The sequence below is a fragment of the Caenorhabditis briggsae genome (assembly GCF_000004555.2).
Source record: "Caenorhabditis briggsae complete genome, chrII, whole genome shotgun sequence".
Lineage (NCBI taxonomy): Eukaryota > Metazoa > Nematoda > Chromadorea > Rhabditida > Rhabditidae > Caenorhabditis > Caenorhabditis briggsae.
The window spans coordinates 9039644-9050174 of NC_013486.2; the positions used below are offsets into that span (position 1 = coordinate 9039644).

The 10531-nt window shown below is 36.4% G+C and overlaps 3 protein-coding genes across 3 annotated transcripts; all 3 read right to left on the minus strand.

Annotated features, from left to right (window-relative positions):
• Nucleotides 1-4113: 4113 nt before the first annotated feature.
• CBG02718 lies at nt 4114-5680 on the minus strand (the record flags this gene model as incomplete). Its single annotated transcript, XM_002630934.1, has 5 exons — nt 4114-4945; nt 4999-5284; nt 5331-5375; nt 5422-5573; nt 5622-5680. 5 exons carry the CDS (start codon nt 5678-5680, stop codon nt 4114-4116), a joined length of 1374 nt encoding a protein of 457 aa, XP_002630980.1.
• A 916-nt stretch (nt 5681-6596) lies between these two features.
• On the minus strand, nt 6597-7985 carry CBG02717 (the record flags this gene model as incomplete). The annotated part of the gene is made up of 4 exons (XM_045242455.1): nt 6597-7314; nt 7364-7640; nt 7689-7891; nt 7936-7985. The coding sequence occupies 4 exons, from the start codon at nt 7983-7985 to the stop codon at nt 6597-6599; spliced, it is 1248 nt and encodes a 415-aa protein (XP_045092223.1).
• Nucleotides 7986-8398: 413 nt separating this feature from the next.
• Nucleotides 8399-10192, minus strand: CBG02716 (the record flags this gene model as incomplete). Its single annotated transcript, XM_045242456.1, has 5 exons — nt 8399-8750; nt 8796-9153; nt 9255-9386; nt 9916-10067; nt 10125-10192. The coding sequence occupies 5 exons, from the start codon at nt 10190-10192 to the stop codon at nt 8399-8401; spliced, it is 1062 nt and encodes a 353-aa protein (XP_045092224.1).
• Nucleotides 10193-10531: the final 339 nt, after the last annotated feature.

Here is a 10531-nt window from a genome sequence, read left to right on the forward strand (position 1 = left end):
TCCCAGCCATGGTTTATAATTTAGACAAAACTGAAATTTCCAAAACTGACCTAGAAATTCGATCTGATTTTCGTTAAAAACTCGATTCCACAAGTAAAAATCATTTTTTTTCCGCACAATCTGACAATTTAAATGACAACTTCAGTAACTTAGAACATCTTTCCGACGTTTTATACAACTTTGAAAATTTTTCGTTTTGGAATTTTTTTCAGTTCAAAGCTCGAGCTCAATTATGAGCTACCAGTGGTCGAAAATTCCTAGAAAAATTGCATTATAATTATGAGCATTCTTGAGATAATTCCTATTAATTTCAGCGCAAAATCTTATCCGGGAGCCAAGTTATTCGCGATTTATTCCAAAAACCCTAAAAATGGCAAAAATTTCAGAAAATAATTGTTTGTAAAACTTGAATAGAGGAATCAATTTTTGTGTAAACGGTCAAAATAGACTGTTTTAAGACTATTTCAACAGTTTCCAACAAAAAATTTCAATTTTAAACTCTAAAATAGTTGAGTTTTTTCATTTTTCTGGGGGGGGGGGTCCTATAATTATTGGACGCCTGCTGGAGGGTCTTTTTGTTAGTACGGGTTTCTGAAAAGAGTTAGGAACATGAAAATGTGTACCTGGGGGTTATTTTGTATTCTGGATCGAATGGCGTTTACAGAATTTCGATATCACTTTTAGCTTTTTCAGAACCCCCAAAATTTAGGAGGGTCCTATAATTATTGGACGCACTGTGTATAGATTTCAAAGTGAAAAAAAAATAGTTATGTTATTTTGATATATTCTATATTCTGACAGAGCACAACCTAAAATTCAAAGATAATTTTTTCCTGAAAAAAAAATATTAATAAATGAAACGTTTCGAATTTCCGAACGTTTTCTATCAAACGGATATATCAAAACTCTGAAATTATATTGTAGTTGGAGCCAAGAATTGGATGAAAAACATAATTTTCCCGTTTTCTTTCACCGTTAGTTGATTTCAAAAATTCTTATTATTATATTTTCCGACTACCGAGCAGTAAAAATCACATTTCAGAATCTAGCCATCTCGATGTACCAAAGAAAACTCTTGATTATTCAGAATCTCGTAACTTTCGAACCACAAAGTTTTTCGGATTTCTAAATGTTATCGAAATCCAAAGAAGGTTCAATTTCCAGATCACCCAACTTTTTTTTTCATCTGTAACTGTTCTCTGAAATTCACGATCAGCGAACTCTGATAACTGAATTTTTGACCTACTTTGCTCTTTTTTATCATCTTCTAACAGTTCATACAGCTGGTTTCCTGTTTTCCAAAACAGATTCTTCTTTCTATTTTCCATCTTCCCATGGGCAAACAAAAACTGACTTTATTTTTGAAACAGTACATTCCATTATTATTTATTGACAATCATTTTTTCTACTTGATCTCTAATCAGATGAATAGAAATAGGGAATAACCTCGTGTGCAACCGTTTATTCTTTTTTGTTCTGTGTTCTGATCCGCGCGAATATGACACTTGGCAACAATCCAAACGCATCACAGATCTGACCAAAATGAAAGAGAGAAAGAGAGAGAGAGAGAGAGAGAGAGAGAGAGAGAGAGAGAGAGCCAATTCAAGAGTCTCTCTACAGAGACAATAGCAGTAGCAACTCAGCATATGACGTGCTCTTTTTCTCATCGTCCGTCTCTAATCATATGGCGCCAAAACGGTTTGTCTGAGTCTCTCCTACTCCAACACTTTCTAACTTTTGAACGGTTTCTGAGAGAGACGCAGGCATACAGAAAAATCTTCGGTGTGGCTCTTTTTTCGAGGTTTTGAGAGAGGATGAAAAATACGCAATATATCGAGAGAGAGAATTAGAACAAAAAAACCATCATGGCGCCAATCAAATGTTGATTTTGGCGGCGATTTTGGACACAGAATGTCTCTCGCCAAAATAAACAATACAGTGTCAGAAGTTTGATGAGAAAAAGCTGAGGGGGCTATCAATCATCGTTTGGACGATGACAAACGTTGGAATTATGGAGGGGTTGGTGGGCTCTGAAATTTGAAAGAAAAAGAGATTTTACAGATAAATGCTTACACTTTGAGCTCAAATCATATCAAATTCTATAAGAGATATTTGAACCTATGAACTATAACAGTGTTGAATAAATTAGGATAAGCATTCCTTCAGTTGACTGATTTTCAATATCTTTTATAGGAAGTCGAGATAATTAAGCTCAAGAATGTACGGTACACTTTTGTTAGAGTGGTTACAGTAATTAAGATTTGATGGAAAAATTAATCAAACTGTGATTTCTAGTACATTCAAATGAACTGCATGATTCGTTGAGAATTTTAAACCAGATCCTAAATTTAATTTCTAAATTGAAATATGCAGAAATCAGAAACTTTAAATAGTCAACACACTCTAGAAATTGAATATTTAAACGAAGATGGGAACTAAACTTTGAATTTCAGATTGTAAATTTTTGGAATCAATGAACGAATATGATTAATTATGCTCTGAAAAAACTTGAGTTTTGTAGATTTGACACAATCGAGAATGTGTGCCCAGTCATGTAAAACTCGGTGTCACAAAATGTGTGCCCCTACAGTTCCCCTAGCAAAATCACAGTGTTTCCTGTGTATCCGATCTACAAGATAATTTCAGACTTTCATCTCCAATCTCAAAACGTCATGATCTCTTCGTTTCCCACTCTCAACACCACATCCACACATCTCATCACAATCTCCAACAGTCATTTTTTACAGTTTCTGTTTTCCCACATTTCTCTGCGTCTCCACAATTTCTTATACTATTTCACTTCGAAACCAAACCACATTCCCTTCATAACTGAGCATCTCGTCTGCCTTCTGTATCCCATGAGAAACTATTTGTTCTCTTTTTCTCTCAAAATAACTGTTTTTAGCGTCTCTCAGATTCCCACTCTATTTCATCCAGCTCGACCGCACCCTTTCTCAGTGAACCTACCGTTTGTCTTTCTCTGCGTCTCTCGGGATCACACACTCTATGCGATTTTTGGCTCCGCGAGGGTCAGTGCTTGCTCCGTGAGACGAGCTACTGCTGAACTACAGCAAACTGTTAAGTTTTTTGAAAGAACTTTAGAAGAGGGATTTTCAGAAAGAGTTTGAAATTTTATTATTCTTGAATCCGGTTTCATAATACCAGGAACAACGTCATGTTGAATTTTCGGGTTCCTCAAGACCAGAGCTGTTGGATAAACAAAATGATTCAGTTTTGAATATGACACGTAAGGGTATAAAACCAAGAGTTTGCACCTGTATGCGAAAGAGAAAAGATGCACCGATATTCGATTTTGATTTTTGTGGTTTTGACAATTTTCACATCGGTGTCACTCGCTAAAATTGATATTTATAAAGACGGTGAGTGCAAAAATAGAGTATCCGAAAATATCAAAATTAGTTTGAGAATCATTAAATCCAGAATATTTTTGTATTCCTGAAAATTGACTAATTTAGATACAAGAAAATTACTCTCATCTGAAAAATTTGAATTGAAACCAAAAGAAATCTCAAATTTTCTACCACTCCTTTTTAAAGGTGGGGGGACAGGAGATTTTTCGTAGTTTTTTTGTAGCTAGAGTATGCATTCTACCGTCACGGTGTACAACGCTTAATGTCACTCTGCGTACAGCTGTCGTCCTCGCCTTTATGTATGCAATCGGGCGTGCGCTTTCTCTTTGCCCGCGTGGCTCAGTCGGTAGCGGCGCCGCACCCTCAATCATCGCCCTCACAAGTTCAACTCCTCGAGAGGCATCTTTGAACGGAATTTCGAGAACATTATTTTTTTCATGTCCCCCCACCTTTAATTGAAATGGTGTAGAAAAACTTTTTTCAGAAATTATTCCAGAAAATTGTCTGATTTCTTTTTTAGGCTGGGGATGGTGCACCAACATCAAATGTGACGAGTTTTGTGTAAACCAAAAGTACAATTTTGGAACATGCGAATGGTATCTGCTGATGCGATCGAGATGTCTGTGTTGTAATATCAACTGATCTTCATTTGTGAAACATTCTGAATAAATTTGAGGCAAACGATACAGATTTTTATTAGTCAAAATCAATTAAGAAATGCAAGAGCAGCTCAAATAATTTTTTAATTTCGTTTACAAGAATGCTTAATGGTGTTAATGCTCTTTGATGAGCACAACTCAGTCGACGAGACCATATTCAGAAGACTGTTTTGATCATCATCCATCTCCACAGTCCAAATCCATACTCCTCCCAAATTCATTGAATTCACGTATTCGATTTTAGCATCGATACTCTTCTGGTCTTCGAAAGTTAAATAAGTTTTGGTTTCCGGTTTGTAGATGTACGAACTTTTCGATTCTTCGTCCCATGTTGCAGGTGACAGTTTGTATTTTCTGTCTTCCACGGTCCATCTAGACAGGTAAGCATCTCCGACAGCCTTATTATCTTTCAGTTCCACATTTCTAATCACCTCCTTTCCTGGCTCAACAGTTTCCTTGACATGTCTCCATAGTCTTGCAAAAAATGGAATTGCGATGTTGAATTTGTTGGGTTGCTTCGTTTTGCAAACGAAATACTTGATTGTGGCATCTACACTGAATTGAGTTCTTCCCTCCACAGTATTATACAATTGAGCAATCGGTCCAGCAGGATTTCCCCATTGATTTTCCCATGGTCCCTGATAATCCATTGAGTAGACATTGAAGAAGTCGACGTCTTCTAGAGATTCCTCCAGATCGTATGCCATCTCCCAATTGGCAATATTTGGAGGAGGAATGGTTAAAGAAATCAAGTATGGGTTTCCATCTCTTTCTTCTTCTTTCAGTTTCTTCTTGAGATCTCGAACAAACTCAATGTATTTCCATTTATCGTTTTCTTGCGCTTCTTTCCAATACAAATCCACTCCGTCAACTTCATTCTTCTGCAGGAATTCAGTTATATTATTGATGAAATATCTGAAAAATACGATTTTTGCATTTTTGTCAAACACAGTTTTAAACAAACAAACTTCTTTTGGACGGAATCTCTTGTCACATTATGAAAGTGGTCAGAATTCCCATATCCACCGATGCCAATCATCACTTTCAAATCAGTTCGGGAACTTTTCGCCTTATTTTTCAAGCTCATAAACCTATTTTCCGATTTTTCACTTTTAAATCGCAGCTCTCCATTATATCTCATCTCAGCGTATGCAAACACGGCATGTGTTAATTTTGATAGTTGATGTTTTGTGATATCAACGGATTCGAATTCGGTATAATAGCCAACAACACGTTTTTTACATGCGGATGGTTCTGAAATTTTTGAAATCATATTGTGGGATTTCTAGTAAGAACTCACTGGAAGTATTCCGTCTTGTTACCGGACCCTTTGTGCTCATCTCAACTAAAATTTTTGAAAAATTCTGAAACTAAAATGTTCTCCAATTTACCATCAATTTTCTCTTCCAGTGAGAATTTATGCATCATTATTCCAACTTTGATCAAAAATCCAATGACAAGAAGAATCATACAAATGATCATACAGTACTCATACCAACTCCGTTTATTGGTTTTGGGTTTGCTGTTGGTGTGAACATAATCACTGAAAGAAAAAATCAATTCGGTCAAAATGTACATTTTCAAACAGTACCTGTAGATAGGAGAGAACGCCACATCAGTTTGAGGTTTGTTTTTTGATTGTGATATCATCTGGAAATCTTATTTAAATAGAAAATTTTTTGCCAAAACTGTATAAATGAACACGGAATGACTTCTTATATAAGATCTAATACGAAGTTAGAAGACTAATCTACTAGAGGCGGTACAATCGAAGAATCACCTTGACCTGAGATGAAAACAACACATTTCTTGCTCATACTTACATTAGAACATGAGGAAGTAAACCGGTTTTCTTATCAATAGGAGATTCTGTTGTGATGATACACACGCATCGATTTGTAGTCAGTTGATGGCTCTAGTTGGTTATTTTGGATTTTAAAGAAATTTTTGGATTTTAAACAAATTTTTGGATTAAAAAAATATTTTGGATTTTAAACAAATTTTTGGATTTAAAAAAAATTGGATTTTAGAGAACTTGAAAAACCCTAAAATCCAAAAATTCCGTGTAGTGAAAATCTCATTGGTAAATGAATCCTATCGCGGTTAGGGATTGAGGGGTGATGAGCCCACACTCCTAGCGAACCGTGACTGCTATGCAACCCTTGGCTCCTTCCGTTGAGATGGTAGTTAACAGTGGATTGGTTCACAATGTGTTTATTGAACACTAGCTGGGCAACATGGATCCCAGAAGGATACAATGGATGTTAGTGAATATGGTGACAAGAAGGGGGAGCGAGGGAAGGAGCAACCTTCCTACATGGCTGCAGGTTGGAAGAACTGACTAGAATAGGATGACAATTGATCAGTGATAGAGGATGAGAGAGACGCAGAGACAAGGAGAAATTTCTGGCGTCCTTTAAAATCCAATTTTTTTTTAAATCCAAAATTTTTTTTAAATCCAAAAATTTTTTTTAATCCAAAAATTCCCTTAATATCCAAAATAACCAACTAGAGCTCAGTTGATTGAAAATGAAAATTTTATAGGTTGAAAAAGAACAAAAAAGGTTTAACACAACTTAGTAACAGAATTCAAAAGAGTGTTCTCATCGTCATCCATATCCATAAAACGGATCCATAATCCTCCTAAGTTTTCCTCTCTGATAAACTGAAGTTTCCAGGATATGCTTTCTTCGTTTTCGAATGTCAAAAAAGTTTTAGTTTCTGAATCGTAGATGTAAGAAGACTTCGACTTTTTATCCCAAGAAGTTTTATGTTCTGTCCAACCGTCTTCTTTCATTTTGCTAAATGGAACCTGAGAAAATTCATTTTGAGCATCCCTAAACATTTCTCTTCCAGGCTCCACAACGTCTATAGCATTACTCCAAATCCTCGTAAAGAATGGAATAACGATATTCAATTTTTCGGAGATCTTGACTTCTTTATTGAAGTACTTCATTGTAGCGTTAACGTCCAGCTTTTTCCATCCATCGAATCCAGAATATAACGGAGAAATCGGACCAGTCCGTGTTCTATCCGTATCATAATACCCCATGGAAACAACATTGACAAAATCTGCGTACTTCAAAATCTCGTCCACTTGAAAAGTTGCTCCAGAATTTGGTGGGGATGGGAGAGTCACAGAAATCAATTGACTCCCATTCAAACGGATTCGAAGCTCCTTGAGCAAGTTGATATTATTATGATAATTTTCCCTCTCCCAATTCATGTCAACGCCGTCTATTAGATGATTTTCAAGGAACGATGCAACGGAATTTACGAATATTCTGAAATCAAAAAGTTAGGTTCATGGAATAAACAATTTCTGAATCATACCGTGTGTATTCAGTCTTTTGAGCAATTTCACGATAACTCGTTTTCCCACAAATTGATATCATTACTTTAACATCCGTTTCCACACCTTTTGCGGTAGACTTGAATTTCTCAAATGCTTCATCAGTCTCCTGTGTTTTGATGCCCAGTTCCCCGTTGTAGTCCATGGGAATTTTCGCAAACACCGCATGAGTTAGTTTAGAAACTCGCGCAGCTGTGATTTCCTTGGCGTCAAATGCATTAAAAAATCCAATGATTCGTTTTTGGCAAGCCAAGGGTTCTGCAAAGTTTCGATTTTACTGAAATATTGGTATGATTAATAACAAACTAGTAGTCGTTGTTGGCATTGTTGTGGTTGTAATGCTGGTAGTTTCCAGAGGTTCTACAGTGGTATTGGTAACATCCGGTGATACGACATTGTCATAAACAGTCCAAATAATTACCGATAATCCTAACGAAAGTATCCCACAGACAATCAAAATAACAATAAATTCTGCAATAATTTTACAACAACGTACTGCATTAGGAGACCTACAAACAACAATCTTATTCAGGGATTGATAAATAATTCTTACCTTTGAGGTAGCATTGGTTCCTTGACTCTCTCATTTTCTCCAGTTGCCATTTTCAAGTTTTATGTAGAACTTCTTCAAGATATTCAGAAATATGAAGACCAAATATAAAATTTCAAAAAAGTATGGTATAAGGAAGACGAGAGATAAGGGTGGTTGGCACAAAACGACTGATCACATTTCGTTGCTAAGATTAAATTAGTGTGAGGGGGACTGTAGAGAGAAGGAGAGTGTGAGGGGGACTGTAGAGAGTGTGAGGGGGACTGTAGAGAGTGTGAGGGGGACTGTAGAGAAGAGAATCTCTGATTCATACTTGTTTGTGAAGAAAATGATAACAATCTTCCTTATATATAAAACGCTACACGCGTCTGTCTGTCCTTATGAGGATCTGTCTACTTTTGAAAAGCTTCAAAAATTAATATAGATTACGTGACCCTTTAAGAAAACGTGAGAAGCGGACGACGAATCAGTAAAAAACTAGGTTAAATCGCGCCGAAGCTGATGGTCCGGCAGGTGTCCCCGATTGATTAGGCCATGGTGCATAGTAATCCATAGATAATACATTTATGAAATCCACGTGTTCTAGAATTCCATCCAAATCGAATCCAGATTCCCCGTCGATTCCTGCTCGGGGAGCTACAATGGATAGAACCAATTTTTGGTCAGCTTTCTTTTCCAATTCATTCAACTTTTTTCTCAACTGCTTAAGAAATTTGGAGTATCTGAACTTGTTAGATTCAGTTGGTTGTTCCCAGTATACATTAACGCCATTGATTTGATGATCTTTTACGAATGAGACAATGGATTTCAGGAATTTTCTGAAAATAATTCAGTTTCAAAAAAGTAACCATAAAATTGCCTGCCGTTTCCTTCTCCAACTCCCCAGAACCGTAGAAAAATGCTCCGAGTTTTGGCTTCCTCCGATTGAAATCATCACTTTTACATTGCTTTCCATATTTTTCGATTTTTTATTCAAACTCAAAAATCTTTGTTCCATGGTCTTGTTCTTGAATTGAAGTCTTCCACTCTCCGTCATTTGAACACATGCGATTATTGCATGAGTTAGTTTAGAGAGTTGACTTTTACGAATATCCCTGGATTCAAATTCATCGTAGAATCCGATTATTCGTTTCTCATAGACAGGTGGTGCTGAATTGACAATCGTGGTCATTTCCACATCTCGCACGGGTATTTCCAGAGGTGTGGGTGGAGCCATTGGTTCTGAAAAATACTAGTTCTGAGTATTGTTTTCACATAATTTTTCTTTAGGAATATTCAGAAACTAAAAAAATTTCAAATTACCAAAAGCGAAAATCACTCACCGCTATCCAAATTTTCATAATAACGCCAAACGGCTGCGGGAAGTCCCAGAGCCAAAATTCCACATAATATCAGAATCACTATTATGCCAATTGTGCTGCTTGTTGGGGTTTTGTCTGTTCCAATATCGGAATCTGGAAGGCTTAAGACATGGATTACGGTAACACCTGTAATAGAAGAGCTTTTTAATTTTTAGCTTTGAGCCAACTTATCTCGGTTCCTATCGAAGGTATCAAAAAGTCTACTGTTAAGTTGGTAATCATGATATCAGAGGTGTTTTTTCATTTGACTCATTTGTGATGTCACCAATTGATATTGAGATAATTGAGCTCAAACCTCACAGTGGGGACTCTTCTACAGGTTTTGAGGAAAGTGAAATTGATATAACATGAAAAAATCTAGACGAATTGTGTGTGTTTCAGGTTGAAAAACCGGCTAAAGATCAGCAGTGAAAATTATTGTAAGTTTTTTTGATTATTATTATGTGATTAATGTAGATTCTCTAACATAGTTGCACCCTGCCAGTCAACTTTGACCCATTTCGTTCTTCATAATGTCAATAATATTTTATCAGTTATTCGCTATTTTTCGCTATTTTTCATAGGAACCAAGAGAAATAGAGAAATTAATTTAAATAGATACGGTATTTTATTTTTCACTCACCTTCTCCGGTCCCAAAAAAGTGCAAAATCGCAACCGATAGTCCGAATGCCAAAATTCCACAAACAAACAGAACGACTATAATCAGAGTGGTTGCCTTACAGAACCTTTCCTCTACATGAGCCTCTTCTTCATAATCAACAACCTCTGGAGGCCTGAAAAATTAGAATTCTACTATTGGTAGTCTCCATAACAGTATTCAAAGCACTTACCTGTATTCTGGAGGTAGGAAAGGCTCGTCTAGCTGCGTGTTGTACACCAGCTTTTTCATTGGGAACATTCTTTATCGACTGACTGATTAACAATGGGACGATGAAAAGAAGACGAAAAAAACTCAAAATCCTGCCATGAGGAAGAAGAAAAAAGCCGGCAGATGTTCTCGACTCAAGGGTAAATATTTAGGGTGTCTTGTACAAACTGAGGAAGAAGAAGAAATATTTAAGGGTGATTTGCAATCCGGCTATTTCCTCAAAAAGGATGAGTCACTGTCCTCATCGTGAATTGATTCGCGTGTTTTGATCTAATTGTAAATGATATTGTTTGACTTCCGTTGTTATTTTAGACTTCGTTGATTTGCTGATTTTGGTCGGGACGGTCTGAAACGATGTGAAGTTTTGAA